Source organism: Lactuca sativa, chromosome 9 (assembly GCF_002870075.4).
Source record: "Lactuca sativa cultivar Salinas chromosome 9, Lsat_Salinas_v11, whole genome shotgun sequence".
In the NCBI taxonomy this organism is placed as follows: Eukaryota; Viridiplantae; Streptophyta; class Magnoliopsida; order Asterales; family Asteraceae; genus Lactuca; species Lactuca sativa.
In genome coordinates, this window is record NC_056631.2 from 191,215,150 (window position 1) to 191,232,964 (window position 17,815).

The 17,815-nt window shown below is 40.6% G+C and overlaps 1 protein-coding gene and 1 long non-coding RNA gene across 2 annotated transcripts in view; both read right to left on the minus strand.

The window, feature by feature from the left end:
* Positions 1-3,628: 3,628 nt before the first annotated feature.
* On the minus strand, positions 3,629-8,703 carry LOC122195894 (uncharacterized). The gene is made up of 2 exons (XR_006186914.1): positions 8,460-8,703; positions 3,629-3,787 (listed from the first exon to the last, which is right to left on the minus strand). It is a non-coding gene; the product is annotated as an uncharacterized LOC122195894 (long non-coding RNA).
* Positions 8,704-12,270: 3,567 nt separating this feature from the next.
* Positions 12,271-17,815, minus strand: part of LOC128129216 (zinc finger BED domain-containing protein RICESLEEPER 2-like) — a 66,024-nt gene continuing 60,479 nt past the window's right edge. Inside the window, exons 2-6 of the mRNA XM_052767859.1 lie at positions 14,534-14,593; positions 14,164-14,423; positions 12,833-14,120; positions 12,431-12,740; positions 12,271-12,359 (exon numbers count right to left, since the gene is read on the minus strand). Of these exons, the coding sequence (XP_052623819.1) occupies positions 12,271-12,359; positions 12,431-12,740; positions 12,833-14,120; positions 14,164-14,423; positions 14,534-14,593 (2,007 nt within the window). The remainder of the gene's footprint in view (positions 12,360-12,430; positions 12,741-12,832; positions 14,121-14,163; positions 14,424-14,533; positions 14,594-17,815) is intronic.

Sequence of the window (17,815 nt, forward strand, 5' to 3'; positions counted from 1 at the left end):
AGGGCATGGGCTTAGTCTTTTGTCATGTTCTTGTTTGATTGTTGGCTTAGTATCTGGAACATGCACCCTGAATTAACTTTCATTTTTCAAGTAGATGCGGTGTGTATAGTCAGCCAGAGCCCAAACAGGAGAGTGGTTCCTAAAATACCCATACTTGTTATATTTACTGAGTTTTGATCTTGCTGATACATGATTTGTTAGAAAAGCATGCTAGTGATAAGGCTAGGGATCTTTAGGAATTGCATGATAGAATTTCCTGATTAGATGATGTCTGATAGCCTAGGGTTCTTCTAGTTTAAAATTGACATCATTACTATCGTTGCTTAGTGTATGCTACATAGTGGTACATAACTAAGATTCTATAGCCTGAGAATGTTTGTTTTAGCCCTATTTCTTGTTCTTGTTTGATGAAGGGCTTAGGTTAGAATCAGGTATTCGACTTTCTATAAGATCCAATGTTATGTATGATTAGCATACACGAGTGATGCAGGGTTGGTGGAAGTTTCATGGACTAGTTGTATGGGGTCTATCGACTAGTTGTGTAATGTCTAGTCTTCCTCCAGGATGAGAGGATAGAGTGTATATGTATTTTATGGGTATTGTTACGGTTATTGTGATGATTTTCTAAGGCAAATACGGGTGGGTGTGGAAGGTGGTATGGGCCCGTACTACTGGAAGCACAGGACCCGTACACATAGCAGGGAAGTCACAACCCCTAGGATTTTGTTAGGAATTGGTTCCCATGGTGTTATATGCACTTTGTCCGATATCCCCCTGGTTTATTTTTTGTATGGCGATTACGAGACGATCTGAGGCTGGATACGGATCAGGATCAGGAGCAGATGGCTAGGATGGTCCAGCATTGATTGAGGACCATATCAGGGAGATCATTCGTGAGGAAGTTGTTTCTTTTGTTCGGGGGCTGATACCGGAGCTGGTTGAATCTTTTTAAGTCCACTATGATGGAGTAATTTGATGACCGATATGCTACACTTTTTGAGGTTGTTGTTGTTGTAGCCACCGCAATTGTTGTTGTCATTAGGGCTCGAGGAGAGAGAGATTTCCAGTATCGAACTTCGATCATACAAATCCCCCAATGTTTGATGGGGTCTCAGACCTGATTGCAACGATTAGATGGCTATTTAATGTGGAGGATTGTTTCTTCACGTGTTCTTTTCCAGATGACTAGAAGGTCAAGTGCACCTTGAACCTTCTCAGGTTGGGGGAAGGGATTGGTGGACACTGGTGACTTGTTCTTGTACTCATGAATAGAGGGATGTGATGACTTGGGAACAGTTCTTGGAAATGATCTGTGCAAGGTATGTTCCCCTGGTAGAGAGGGAGAGGCTGGCCCAGGAGTACCTAGATCTCTAACAGATGGTCGAGTCAGTGCCAGAGGTCACCAAGATGTTCCTGAGAGGACTTTGTTCAGTCCTGAGTTCGCTGCATTAGAGCAGGCGTAGATAACTCGGCATTTGAGCATGCTCAAGACATATATTCGGTAGTTCGTGTCCACCCAACGCCATGGTTCTCTCGTTGAGATTCTGGATGCCATGAGGAGGCGAAATATTTAGATGGACACCTAGGTGAGGGAGTAGTATCAGGCTCTGGATTAGTCCCTGTAGCGAAGCGGTTCAGGTCCGCTGGCTGGTGTTCGGGATCAGTTGGAGGGAGGCGCACATCTGTTATACGTTGCTGATGTGGTGAGTGGGGTCATTATGGAAGAGATTATGGTCGGAGTGTGTAAGTTTGTTTTCATTGCAGTCAAGAAGGCCACATTAGAGCTCATTGTCCTTTTCTTAGTGAAGTGTTGGATCCTAAGCCCTTACCTTGGTAGTTACCCAATGGTCTTCAGGGGACCGTCGGGGTCCCGAGGATCGAGATTTGAGTTGGCAGCTCTTCTATTTAGCAATTTTGGTATTATTGGTATTTATCTGTCTTTTCTGTTGTGTTTCCAGGTTAACTTGTAATTTTGGATGATCCGTTAAATGGAATTATCTTATTTAGCTTCTTTCAATTGATCTCTTGTTACATATAGATTAATTATCTTTGTCCTCGATTGTATGCGTATTGGAATTTGTGAATGGCGTGTGGCTTCAGATTCTCCTGTGTATGTGGATATCAATGTTTGGGATCAAGTAATAGAGTCTGAGTTAGTCTGAGTATCGAATCATTACGATGCTCTCGAATTCTAGAATAGTTCAAGTGGACGAGGGTGGAACCTCGCAGCAGGAAGACTCTTATCTTGAATTCGATTCTCTTTCAGATTTCTCTAAGTTCCAGATTTCTGCGCAACTGCTAGTCTTCAAGTTTCGCGACAAGATCACTGCCAGCTGTTGGATTTCCCTTCGGTTCATATTTGTCTTAGTTGTGATAGCATCTCTAGGTTGTGCTTGTGCTTAGGCCCTAAGGTGTTAGGCGCACATGTTAAGGGTTTGCTTGTTGGTTATCGTCTGATCAGGGGTGATCCCTAGTGTTGAAAGTGGAAAGCTCAGTTGGGCTATCGGAGCATAAAAAGAGAGTGGTTCAGTTCAATAAGAGATTTGTTAGTTTTCATTATAGTGATGCCCTTTCGGTGCAGGATTAGAGTGCTGGCATTTGACCGAGAAGATCGGAGACCAATTGATTCTGCAGATTTTCTTTCATCTTGGATGTTGTGGGGGAGTACATCATGAAGTAGAAGCGAGAGCTGATTTCGAGGACAAAATCTAATTTAAGTGAGGGAGAATTGTAACATTCCGTTTAAAATAAAATAAATAAAATAAAATATGTGTAAGTAAATAATAAGCCCTAAAACCCAGAGATGTATTTTATATTTTATTTTATTTTAGGGCTAACTCAGTGATAAAGTATTAGTGTTAGCTATATGAGTTAAAAGTTATATTTTCTGGATGTTGAGGTTTAAATAGTATCATATGGACTTATATTGAATTTTTTTTTTAGACTAGGTGGCTAAAGAGTAAAATAAGGGCTTAGTTTGAAAAGAATGGGGAAGGAGGGACTTAAGTTGTTTAATTGGTCAAAAGTTTGAGTTGAAGAGACGATGGATTAAACCTGTCATCCTTTCCCTTCCCTTCATCTCATCTTGCACCCCTACACACCCTAATCCTAAAACCTCCAACCGTCACCACCCTTATCTCTCCCATCCCCAGCGTCGCCATCCCCTTCGTTAAACCATCACCGTTGCTCCTACTACCGAAAAAGATGAGGGCTTCTTGGAGAAATTGTCTAAACCGAAGAGGGAGGTTGTGATCGACCAGAAGTTGTAGGTTTTGCATCTATTCTCGATAAGGATAAACCAGGACTCACCCTCCTACGCTTCTTTTTTGTTAAGCCACAGTGTATCCGACGAATACCGTTGCCGCCGCTCGTACGAATCTTCTCCCATTGCTCCGGTCGTCGTACCACCCCGAAGAGGGATGTTGTGGATGCGTTTATGTATGTGTTTCATGCGTGCGTGTGTGTTTCAGTGTTGATTCCCGTGGTATTCATGTTGTTGGACGAAAAATCAAGTAGAAAGACCATAATGGCAACCAACCATGGTGGCTACTGCCCGTGCTGCTCTTTCTACTACCACCAACCATCGTGAGTGGTGGTTGTGTGTGTGTTATGGCGTAACATTCAAAAATTCTTGAAAATTTTAAACTTTTAAAATAAACCCCAAATCCTCATTGTTTACAAATTATTTTCAAAATAACTTTCACATCATAGAATCTTAAAATCATAAGAACAAAACATGAGAAGGTGTACAATCACGCCTTCGCCTTCCCGCGCTCCTCTGAAGTACCTGAAACATAATCTAAAATTGTAAGCCCAAAGCTTAATAAGTTCCCCCAGAATACCAATACATAACAAATAGCACAAATATAATAACAACATGCAATGGGTCCACAACTTTACAAACTAGATTACCCCTGAGCCCACAACATAAGTCTGGTTATCCCCATGGGCCCACAACTTATGTCTGGATTGCTCCCCGGCCTGATCAGTCAACAGACTGAATACCGCTCAGCCCTCAGTACGGGTTTGGCATGCCCTGCCCGACCCTCAGCTTGTATCCGGAGTGCTCATGAGTCCTCAGTATGAGTCTGGCATGCCCTCCCTGGCCCTTAGCACATATCTGGCATACTCCAGGGTTTGTTGGCTACAACATAAAGTAGTACTACCTTAACCCATCCACACAATACGTCGACATATAACAGATAATATCATAGAAAAAATAACAGGAAATTCACAGGTAGCCCTACAGATCTACCAAACTAGCATAACAAGACTAGCATGCATAACTATATCGTAATCAACATTTCGGTAATATCAGGTTAGCAAACCAATGAAAGTATAGTGAGGAAGGCTCACCTCAAAACCAGCTGAACTAATAAGATCTAACACTGAATCTCAGCTCCCGACTCAAAGCCTACAACCATCATGACAAACCCATGAAAATCTCAAAATACCCAATAACGTTTGCAACTTTAAGCCAAAACAAGCCACAAAATGGCCAGATCTAAGGTGACAATCCATGAAAATTTCAACCCCATGAACAATCCATAAATTATAAAACAATCCCAATAATCTATCCATGGAAGAGATTTAAGAAGAAAGGAAGCAAGTTGTCGACTTTATACCTCGAAATGACTGCAACAAAAGAGGAGGTTTTAGATCTAAAGCCTTCCTATCAATCAAGCCACCTCAAACTTCAAGGTCCTTCAAAAGCACACCAAGAAAACACGCTTCAAGCTCACTCACACTAAAATATGGGAGAGAAGCACGAAACCAGGGTTTCTGGACAGAGGGGACTGGTAAGGAGACCATCCAAATGGTATAAGGCCTTTAAATAGGGGGAAACACCCCAAATATTAGGGTTTCATAATCAGCTGCCAACTTGTCAAGTTAAGGCTCCTCGACTCACCGAGTTGTCCCATTAGTATTGGCAGCCAAATTCACTTCAACATGACGAGTTGAGGTCTTCCAACTCGTTGAGTTGCCAAAGAAAAACATGACTAAAGATTTATATTTCATACCTGAGGATTGGGATTTTACATATGGTGTTTATGTGCGTATTTAATGGTATGAGATTTTGCGAGTGATTCTTGGCCAGAGAATTGAAGGAAACCCGCCACCACCACTGTGAGGTGGTGGCTACCACCTCATATCGTCGTTCTGCCGCAATGACAATGGTGGTTTTCGCCTCCTACCGCCATGAACTGTCGTCGACCACCATTGCCTGAGGTGGCAGTGGGTGGTGCCCGATTTATAAACACATATATATATTTATTTATTTAACTAATTATCTAGCTTAGGATTTGGAAACCCTAATTAGGGTTTAGAAAACCCTAATATCAAGAAATCCTAAGTTTGGAGTTGGTCGGGACCCACATTAAAATTATTAATTAAAATTAAAAGTTATAATTAATAATCCTCTACAATTAACTCAATGCAATATTGGAATTAATGGATTAATTCCTTAAGGGGTTAAGTGTGGAACACTAACCCTAATTATCATTTTATGTGAAAACCCTAGAATCGGGAAGCTTTATTTTCGAAAATGATCAGGCGCGTATTTGGGCTATTGATTGGATTATTATTACATCCAAGTATGACTAAGTCAACCTTAATCATTCCTAGCCTTAGGTGATTAAGTCCTTAATGGGTTAAGTATTCTTACTTAACCCTAATCATCATTTCATGTGAGGTGGTCTCTATTGCAAGTGACTATAACCTGTGATCGGGTATTGACTCAAGTATCTTCCTATAGGTGACTGGAAGTGAGTTAAAGCTGGTAAAGTCCTTCATTTCTACAGTGGTTATCTATGTGCATATCGAGGTGAATTTGGCCTCACTATACCTGTGGGTTGAAGGCACCAATGTCTGCCCACTAGTTTAGGTTATCTGGTAGTAGAGGGATGCCTTAGTGATCTGTTAGATCTATGTTCTGGTATCGAGTATGTTGTTATGTTGTAGTGATCTATTAGATCTGTGTTCTGGTATCAAGTATGTTGCTATGTTGTAGTGATCTGTTAGATTTGTGTTATGGTATCGAGTATGTTGTTATGTTGTAGTGAATTAGATCTATCACTTGGTATTGAGTATGTTGCTTTGTTGTAATAATATATAGGATTATATATATATATATATATATATATATATGTGTGTGTGTGTGTGTGTGTGTGTGTGTGTGTGCTTGCTGCTTATCCTCTATGGAGTGCCCTTAGGGATTGTCTGTGGTCATGTAGGATAGCATGAGAATTCTTGGTCTACGCTCTCTTGCCTGTTCCTTGTTTGGTTGTGGCTCTAGAGTAGGACCATCTCTTCGGTAGCTATCTCACATCTGTTACTTATGGTTACACATTCTATGGAGTTTGGCTAGAATCAAGGTTGTATGCTATGAGAGGACCAGTAGGTGGCAGTGAGCTGTAAGATTGTTGTTTGCTTGTATTATGTGCCAACTTGATGCTGATCATTTATATTTCGACATATTATGTTTGGTTTGGGTTGAGGTGGTCTTGCTTTGTGCGGTAGACCAAGATACCTGGTGCGGGTAGGCTGTAAGTCGTAGGCACAGTGGCTCGGGAGTGGTTTGGGTTGAGGCGGACCAGTGTAGACTGATGGTCAAAAGAGCCAAGGCGTCCCATATAGACAGATGGCTCGTGAGGCGGACTAATCAGGCTGAAGGCCCGGTGAGGCAATCCAGTCTTGCTGAAGGTTTTGTGAGCAGTCCAGATAGTCTGTAGGCCTACGAGACGCTCCAGTCAGGCTGAAGGATTTGTATGCATGTTGTTTGTTATTATGTTTATGTGGTGGTATTTTGGGGGAAACTCACTTAGCTTTATGCTTATCTAGATGTTTATTGTTTCAGGTATTATCAGTGATTGTAGGAAGGCAAAGGCGAGACCATACACACTCATCAGCAACTTTGAAGCATCTGCGTTTCCTATAATACTATGATATTAATAAATGTAATTTTGAGTAAATAGTTTTTCTTAAATAATGGATTAATAAATTGGGAATTTTACCTAAATAAAAATGAAAAACTTTGTTCTGAAAATCAGACGTTACATTAATACGTCTAAAAAACTGAAGTTTTGTATTAAGTAGTTGTGAGCGAAGAAAACACTCTAGTCTCGTAGTATATGTTTACTTGAGTCCGAAACTATAAAGAACGTCCAAAACAGAGCTTGTATGCAAAAGATACAACCGTTATAAGAAAACAAACCAATATAATACGAATTTTCTTTAACCTATATAAACCGTTTGGATCAGTTGAGGCACTTGGACACTTCACATGGAAATTTTGAGAACATTTTTGGACTCAAACTATGGTCTATTATTTGATTTCATACTCTCAATATTTTCAATAAAAATATTTGTAAAATTTGAAAAATCGAACGTTTGAGATAAATTAAATGCAAATCTTTAAACGCGATTTCCTAAAGTTCTACAACACGAAAAATTAATCCGTTTGGGTTTCCAGAATCAGTGTCCTTGGCTCTATTATTCGCCACTTTCAAAAAGAATATTAGATGTCGGGATGTGATCCCACAAATGTAGAATGCTATTTTAAGGCATTTTGATGTCAAAAGTGTAACATCCCTTGGATTGTACTATTAGCGCATGCATGGACTTGAATGGAAAGCCTCAGAACGTCATGCAATCATCCCTCTTTCATCCCCACATTTTCTTTTACTCTATCACACACTCTCTCAAGTAAACTTGTAATAGAATGGAATACACTTTTGCTTCTAATTTTCAATTAAGGTACTAGTTATTTGACTTTAAAAGCATAACTATCATGAAAAGAACTTCCTGCACCCTTCCTCACATTCCTACGTTTTCTTTCTCTCTAACACTCCTAAACCCATTCAAACTTAGTATAATGAATGATTAAAGGGATATGACATTACTTCTAGTTTTTAACCAAAGTGCATCAACCTTAGAAGCATAAGTGGCCAGATATTAATGGTCTTTCATTCAGTAGATTTCAGCCCCAAAACACACTCAAAACACTCTCATTACCTCCTTTCTTTTCTGCATCAATTCACAACCAAGAACACACCTTGGAGGTGTTGTTTTATCGGTAAGAAACAAGAGGCAACAACCTCTTGATCCACCCTCGTTTATCCTTTTGTTTCTGCCAAGCAAAGAAAACAAACCACCCCTACAGGAGGTGGGTTTTTCTTGTAAAATTCAAGAGGCAACAGCCTTTATTTTTTCCCTTCTCCCTCTCGCCGAATGCAACAAGCAAAACATCCCCTTGGACTACTTTTTCAGCCTGCTTTCCTTTTCCCTAGTTGTTCCTACTCAAAATAAAAAAGAAGAAGCAAGGACGCTGCCAGAGTAGCCCCCTACTCTCTTGTTTCATTGCTCCCTTTCTTCCCATCTCTCCTTCGATTGTGCTATTTATAGAATAATAAAAAAAAGAAATCGACAAAGAGGCTGCTAGTGCAGACCCTTCCGCTCACCTGCTGCTGCTGATTGCGTTGCCTCACCGGACCAACCCTCCTCATCCCTTTAAATACACTGTTAGAGCAGAAGAAGAGCAACTCTGCTGCTTCCGTTCCTTTCCTCCTTCGGTCAAGTCGAGAAACTAAGGTCTCCTCTCTCTCGATGATGAATCAACCGTCGGACTTGTGTCCTTGCCGCCTTTGTGTTTTTTTCTGTCTAGTTTCATTTGTGCCCTTTTGCTCGATCAATCAAGGAACCCAAAAAGCCCCGATCCCCTCTTCATTTAATGAGTTTTGGCATAACTAACTCCTCTATTTGTATCTTTTAAATCCAAATAACCCCCATTCGAAAAGATTGATAAAAAAGGTCATTTTTTGTTAATTAATTTACTAAAAAGGACCCTTCAATTATGTGAATTAATTAAAGCAACCCCTTTTTTTGTTAATTCAGTAAGAAAAATAGTCTTGGTGGTTTGGTTTAAACCCAATAAGGTGTAAATTGTGGTTTCTCATGACAAACTTCACAAAAGGGGCTGGTTTGTGTTAATTTGTTGTAGGGATAATCCCCTCCTTGTTATCTTCCACAACTTCCTCATGAAAATTTTTACTGTCAGAAGATCCTACAAATCCATCCACAGTCCCAGAATCAATCGAGGTAGACCTGGAAGGCTGCACAACATCCCGAAGTCGTTAAACATCTTGAACAACTATAAACTGCGCGATAAAGTCCTCATTCCGAAAAGCAAAAGACTCAACACATGCAACAACAATTTAATTCTTTCTCTTTTTTTTTTAAAAAAAAAGGCGTCCGGGGGGGGGGGGGGGGGGGTACCTTTCGCCATAACGTAAAAGCAAAAGACGACAACACCTTGTCTACAAGATCCATCTCACGATATCGAAGACTCCCCACCCATTTATTGGCCAACACATCAAGGAAATCAACCCCCTTCTCAACACATGCAACACCAATTTAATTCTTTATTTTTTTTTTAAAAAGAAAAGGGGGGGGGGGGGGGGGAGGTAATAGATAAGGACTAAAGTGGCACTTAAATACCTTTCAGCCTAACGTAAAACTCTGACATCTTATCATGAAGCCTCCAGAACATACTCATCCTGGTACCAACAAGCACATACTCCATAAAATCATCGGCTACCACCTAAGAAGAATGAAGAACCCTAGTCATCTGCTCCTTATCAGAATATAGGGAAAACAATTGATCAGAGACTGAAGTCGTCCTACGAACCATGAAACCCACACGGTCAACATAACGGTTCGGCCAGTTCTTTGGGGGAGTTCTTCTGCTTCGCCACAAGAACATAACTATGCTTACGAACAACAAAGGTGTAACTTTGCCTAGAAGAAAGACGATGCAGAACATAATAAATGGTGAAATACCCACAAATCTGGAGCGATCCCATGAGCACGATACAACATCTCGAACGAAACTACCATATTTGTAACATCCGGAATTTCAGGTATTACATTTATTCGTTGAATTTCAATTTTTGTGGAAGAACTCGGCGAGTTGATACGTAGACTCGCCGAGTAGACACGCGAATCATTATCCGGGTGGATGGCTAGACTCGGTGAGTCGCCCCAAGGACTCAGCGAGTCCACGTTGTTTAATGAAACCCTAATTCCTTGGGTTTGGAGCCTATTTAAAGGGCCTTATGACTGTCATTTGTGGCTACCAGACCCCAGAGAGAAACCCTAAGTGAGCTAGAGCGTTTGTGAGAGGAAAGGAGTCATTTCTTGATCATTGTTAGTGTTTTTTCAAATAGAAGAGGATCAAGACAAGAGGAGGCTGAAGAGGGTGCTAATCCAGTGATTCCAGGGCTCAGAGACTTCATTTTGAGGTATTCATTCGACCCTTCTTCAGTTTATGGTGTAATTCTTAGAGTTAGGGCTTTTTAGCCCCTTTAGAGGATGGTTATATGGAGTAATTGGTCCCTTCTCGTGTTGGTGCTGTAGATTTGGACCCAAAGAGGTCCAGAGACCCTTTTCCCTTGAGCTTTATGGGTGTTAATGGAGGTTATGAGCTTAGGATGTCATTTTAGAGGCCATATCTTCAAATAAGGCCTTTGAGCCTTTGCATGAGCACCAAGATGTTAGCTTTACGTGATTATAATGCTTTGGAAAGCTAGATCTATGGTTTAGAGGAGCGGATCTGACCTCAAGATGTCAGTTCAGCTTGAGAATGGCATGAACTCGCCGAGTCCAATAGCCGACTCGACGAGTAGGACGAGGGTTTTCCCGATAATCACACAGTTGGTGACTCACTGAGTTGGGGAAGCCGCTCGGTGAGTCAGAGAAAATTTAGAGGATAGAGTGCACGATGGTACTCGTTGACTCAATAGCCGGACTCAGCGAGTTGGGTCGGGACATTTCACAGATTGTGATCAGTGATGATTTGCAGAGTTGAGGTTGACTCAGTGAGTCGAATGAGGACTAGGAGAGTGAAGAACACGTGTTGACTCGCCGAGTCACAGTTGTGCACTCGGTGAATTTGGTCAAGGTTGACCGTTGACTTTTTTGACTTTTAGGGTTAGTCAATGTTTGGACCTTAGAGTCATCGGAAGGGTAGGATAGTCTTTTACCCTTCCTAGAGGATGTATAGAGAGAAAGAGATTAGCCTAGCCCTGAGGGTTGTATTAATTAGAGTATTTATTTCATGTGATTAGGCAGGGGCTAGACCAGAGTTTACCGAGTCAGAGATTTACTAAGATATCCGAGGTGAGTCTTCTCACTATACTTTACCTTGAGTAGGTAACTAGAGTTATGTGATACAGTGTTTGTATGCTATATATGTGTTATGTGTTGCACTGCATTATTCTATGTGATTTATGTTGTGCATGTTTACAGAGTTAGAACCTGAGGATTCACAGAGTTTGGGTGCACGGACCCACAGAGTTATAGCCTCGAGTGGCTAATATGTGTTATATGTGGTATTTTGGGGAACTCACTAAGCTTTGTGCTTATAGTGTTTTATGTTATGTGTTTCAGGTACTAGTGAGGATCGCGGAAAGGCGCCGGCTTGATCAGTACACACACGGGATTTTTATGTTATGAGATCTTGGGATTGATATATGTTATGAATTGAGTTTTAAACAATGATGTTTTTATGAATAATGAATGAATTATGTTTTTATAAAATGCGAAAAAATTGTTTTGGAAATTTTCGGTGTTACAAGTTGGTATCAGAGCCTTGGTTTGAGAGATTTGAGTATACCTTCGGGCGTATTTGAACTCAAACTGAGGATTTGAGAAATATTTTCAAAAGAGAACCAAGTTTTCTAAAAAGAGTAAAAGATTTTTGGAAAACGCAGAGCAGAGTCGTGTGTACAATCAGTCAACGCCCGAACGGTGATTTCCCAAAATACCCTTATGTTATATGTTTATGAGATTGATATGATATATTCTTGTGTTAGAGTGGGCTAGGTATTCCTATTAGGACTGGAGTGGCCTGATTTGTGATGCCTTAGCCTAGGGGGAGGTGAGCTGCTATGAGTTGCTTGAGAGTAGGGGTGGCAAATCGTGCTATCATTTCGTGTTTTTAGCTAACATGACACGACACAAATTAATTTTACCCAACCCGAACATGACACGACATGATGTCGTGTTAGTTTTCATTAACACGAACACGAAAAAATAAAAAACACGAGAAACACGACAACACGATAACACGACAAAATTTAACAAAAAAACAATTTCCATAATAATGTCATCGATAAGTTCTTGCAAAAATTAAGTTTAAAAACGAAAAACGCAAACTTAATGAAAAAAACAGCAAAAAATCACATCAAATAATGCTAAATATCTTCAAACTTGTCATTCCATCGCTTCATGTGTATCACTTCCCTTGCTATCCAATTCCATAATATCTTCTGTAAGATCTTGTAAACACAACTCTTCATCACCTACAAATAATAATAAACATATTATAATAGTTAAATCACTTTATAAAAATGTTTCAAAAAAAAAAAACTACCTGAAATCCCAAACAACCAATCTTTTGCACAAATTATAGCTTCAACATTTTTATGTGCCAACGAACTTCGAAATTTATCAAGAACACGACCACCATTACTAAAAGCTGACTCGGATGCTACAGTGGAAACAGGGATGCTTAAAATATCCCGAGCCATGGAAGCGAGTTCCGGATAACGATATTGATGAGCTTTCCAAAATGAAAGAACATTTATATCTTCTGTAATATCACTTCTTGGCTCATCTAGGTACATCTCCAATTGTGATTTTTGAGACAATGCGAACTCCTTAGTTTCATAAACTGTGAACTCCTATAAAACAGAAAATTAGTTAGTAAATGTAAAAAATCTGAAGCATTAAATTAATAAAAATTAATTAAGTACTAAAAACAGCTTCTTCTTACCTGTAGCATTTCTCTTGTGCTTTTGCTAAGTATTGTGTCATTCTTTTTGTTGACACTCTTGCATGAATCACTTGTTGATATAGTTGATGTTTTGTAAGGCAATCCAGTAACATATTCACTAAAGAGATCATGTAACTTCTCCCGAACACGATCACTATGCTCACGAAAATTACTTCCATAGAGTTTTTTGTAAGTAAACTCAACATATTGCATCTTATATCGTGGATCCAACACCGCAGCCATCGCCAAAATAGGACTATACTCAGACCAATATTTTGAGAACTTTGCATACATTTGGCCAGCCATATTCTTCATAAACTTATCTGAACTTTTCATTTCTTCTCTCAAAGTTCTTTCAACCGTCGAAACCAAAGGAAAATATAAGTTTGATGTGCAATATTTATTTCCAGAAAAAATGCATGTAACTTCATAAAATACTTCCAAGAATCTGAAAATCTTTTCCAATTTACCCCATTCCTCATTACTTGGACAATCCAAATAATTAGAATCCATTAGTGCTAATCGGAAAAAAGCACGACGATAAAAAATAGCACTTTCGATCATAAGAAATGTAGCATTCCATCTAGTGGGAACATCTTGTTGCAAGCCTTTTTTTGGAATCAAATTGACTTGCTTCACAACATTCATAAAGTTAGTTTTTCGTACTTGGGAACCCTTCACGTACTTAATTGATTCTCTCACTTTGACAATGCCTTCATCAATAGCCTTCAATCCATCTTGAACAACTAAATTCAACACATGAGCACAACATCGAACATGAAAATAATCTCCATCACTACGAAATGCACCTTCATTGCATAATTGGCCTTTTAGGAGATTGACAAAAGTATCATTACTAGAAGCATTATCTAACGTTATTGTAAACAACTTTTTATCAATCCCCCAATCGGACAATATACTAGATATTGTTTCTGTTAAGCATACACCATTGTGTGGAGGTGGCATATATTGAAAACTTAAAACTCTCTTTTGCAACTTCCACTCCATGTCAATGAAGTGAGATGTAACACATAAAAAACCATCTGTATTAATTGAACACCACAAATCAGCAGTTAATAAAATCCTACCAGGAAGTAACTCAAACAGATTCTTAAGTTTCAACTTTTCTCTTTTAAACAAATTCAACACATCATCTTTAGCAGTGTTTCTAGTAATGGTGATAACTTTTTCATTCAAGTACTGGAAGATTTCTCTAATTCCCTCGTACTCTACAAATTTAAACGGAAGGTCATGCTTGACAATAGCTTCACTAAGAAGTTCACGAAATCTTTCAGGTTTAAAAACAGTAGAGTTTATTGAAAAAGAACCACCTGACTTTATCCCTTTTAGGACACTTTGTGATGTGTTTTCGCATGCTACCCGTACCAGTCCTAGTTTCACAGATGTATCTTTTTTTGCACTGATTACATTCCGCCCTTTCCCTGCCATCTTTACTAATTGGAAGTCTAGTAAAAACTTTCCAAACCTCAGACCACCTTTCTCTTTCCACTTTTACATCCTCTTCTTCACCTTCTATTTTAACATCTATCTCCACTACATCAATGTCATCAGATTCTTCAAGTTCAACATCCTAAGATATAAATGCAAGCATATATTAAAAAACTTAGAAGCACAACAAGAAATCAGAAGAGTAATCAGAAAAGAGCTTGTAAACAGAAAGTTAATAAAAAATTAAAATACCTGTGGAGCTACAGCTGCAGAAGCTGTGTCGAGTTTTGGCCTCTTCATATCAAAATTTAACTAATAGCCAAATCCCCTACAATCAGGAAGAAAAGCAAAAAACAAACTATGAAATATAAGTTGTAAATTTGTGTAAAAGACAAGAAGCAATCTAGAAAATAAAAGTATGTAACCAATACAGAAGAATAACATTAAACACAACACACAATAACAAAAAACTGTATAATCATGTAACACCATAAATTTCAAAACAATTTTTCATTTAAAAATAATCGTTTAATTCTTAAAACACTTTTTCTTAAAATCTCATTCATAATCGAATTACAAAACATAACTCCATTTTTCACTTGCATAATAAACCAGGATCTTCAAAACATGACTCTTTCTCTGGTGTGTACAATCAAGTCGGTGCCATCCCGTGATCTTGAGGGAAACCTGAAACACATAACACAAAACACTGTAAGCACGAAGCTTAGTGAGTTCCCCAAAATACCACACATAACACATATTAGCCACTCGAGGCTATAACTCTGTGGGTCCGTGGACCCTACTCTGTGAACCTTCCAGTTCTAACTCTGTAAACATGCACAACATAAATCACATAGAAATAATGTAGTACAACACATAACATACATAGCATACAAATACTCTGTCACATAACTTTGGTTACCTACTCAAGGTAAAGTATAGTGAGAAGACTCACCTGGCAAGCTGGAAGCAGATATCCTCACGCTTGCATCTCGAACTCGCTACCATCTATCACATAAGGCAAAAGCTCTCTTGAACATAACTCTCGAGACTAGACTCAATCCTCTCTTGGCACCCTCTTAAGGGTAAAAGACCGTTTTACCCCCTTATTGGTCCAAAGGTCACATTGCTAACCAAACCCTAAAAGTCAACAAAAGTCAACGGTCAAACTTTGACCCAACTCGCCGAGTGCACTCCGGTGACTCAGCGAGTACAAACATGTCCACTAACTCTTTGTCCGGCTTGGTACGTCGAGTCCCTCCCTATGCTCGAAGAGTCATACCAGACAGGAATCGCGGGGCCACCCCGACTCAACTCGCCGAGTCTCAAGAACAACTCGGCGAGTACCGCCTTGAACTCCAGTCCTCTAACCCCCTCCTGAATCACTGAGTCATCCCTCAAATCGGCAAGTCTATTCACTGAGCAATTTACGTGAAACCCTAACCTTACTCGCCGAGTGTCAAGAACAACTCGGCGAGTTGATGCCATGCACAAACTCTACTGACCTCCTGAGGTCAGATCTGTTTCCCCAAACCATAGTTCTGGCCTTCCCAAGCATGAATGTCACGTAAAGTTCGAAACTTGATGCTTATATAACCACAACAAGGCATCAAAAGGAGATTTAGTCCCAAAAATGGCAACCTAATGCCAATAACCCTAAATTGGTCCATAAAGCTCCAAGGGTCAAGGTCTCTGGACCTCTTTGAGTCCAGATCCAACGCACAAACTCGAAGAGGGACCATTTGCTCCACATAATCACTCTCCAAAGGGGTTAGGAAACCCTATATCTAATGATCAACACCAAAACTGAAGGAGGTTCAAACCATTACCTCAAAATGATGTCTCTGAACTCTGGAACTGCTTGAATCGCACCTCCTCTTTGCTCTTGTCACCTTCTTCTTGCTAAACCAAGGGTTCAAGGATCAAAAAGTGACTTCTTCTCCCTCACAACGATTTGGCTCACTTAGGGTTCTCTCAAGGGACTGGTAGCCGCAATGGGAGGCTATAAGTGCCCTTAAATAGGCTCCAAACCCAAGGGATTAGGGTTTCATTAAACAGCGTGGACTCGCCGAGTCCACTAATGGACTCGTCGAGTCTGGACGTGAACCTGGATGAACATCCGCGACCCTACTCGACGAGTCTTGGCTCCAACTCGCCGAGTTCCTCCTCAAACTCCAAAATAATTAAATAAAATGATATACCTGGGAAATCAGGATGTTACAATTCTCCCCCACTAGATTTAGACTTCGCCCTCGAAGTCTCACTCTGGAAACAACTCCGGATGCTGCTCACGCATCTCGCGCTCCGGCTCCCAAGTAGGCTCTGACCCCTCCGGTGTTGCCACTGGACCTGCACCAGAGGCACCTCTTTGTTCCTCAGAACCTTGATCTTTCGATACCGAATAGCCATTGGTCTCTCAACGTAGTTCAGACCCATATCCACCTGAATATCCTTTAATGGCACTACTGCCGACTCCTCAGCTATACACTTTCGCAACTGCGACACATGGAAAGTGTCATGGATCTGACCTAGCTCTGTAGGTAGCTCCAACCGGTAGGCTACCCTACCTACCCTCGCGATCACCCGAAAAAGACCGATATATCGGGGCCCCAACTTGCCCCTCTTCCTGAATCGGATCACTCCTTCCCAAGGAGAGACGTTCAGGAGTACAAAGTCACCGACCAAAAATTCGAGCTCGGACCGGCGCCTATCCGCATAACTCTTCTGATGACTCTGAGCGGTCAACAACCTCTGCCTGACCTGCTGTATCTTCTCTGACGTCTAAAGCATGATCTCTGTAATTCCCATCACACGTTGCTCTACCTCTCCCCAGCAAATGGGGTCCGATACCCCCTTCCCTACAACAACTCAAAGGGTGGCATACTGATGCACTAATGATGGTTGTTGTTGTAGGAAAAATCTGCCAAGGGCAAATACGGGTCACAATTTCCCCCCGAAATCTAATACACATGCCCGAAACACATCCTCGAGCGTCTGAATCGCCCGCTCACTATGAAATGTCCACAGACATCACCATGGTAAACTCTAGCTCATTTCTCATATTCATCTTCGATACCGAGCACCAGGTCAGCTTTTGGCCCCATAGTTGAACCCCCAAAGGTCACACATAACATGATCCAAAATATCTCACTAACTTCCTCCCCGTGACCACTATCACGACCCAGTGACACGCAAGTCACGAAATTCCCTTTTCCTCATAAAAAATACAATCCAATCGAAGATCGACTCAGCTCTAACCTCTGGCGTCTGCTGCGCATATTCTCCCGTGCGCCTCGTTGACCCTCCCGACAGAGACGGAGACCCCCGTCTCACCCCAGTTTAACCAATAGGCTCCATAACTCAACGCTAGTGCTACTCAAGCCTAAAACTCTTCTGCATCATGCACTTATCGGAGAACACTCCATCATCACACTCTCTTTCCGTCTAGTGGGTACTATGGCTTCCCGCAACATTACGACAGCCTCTGACTAGTGAGTACTACGGCTCCCCGTAGTATCACAACGCCAACTAACT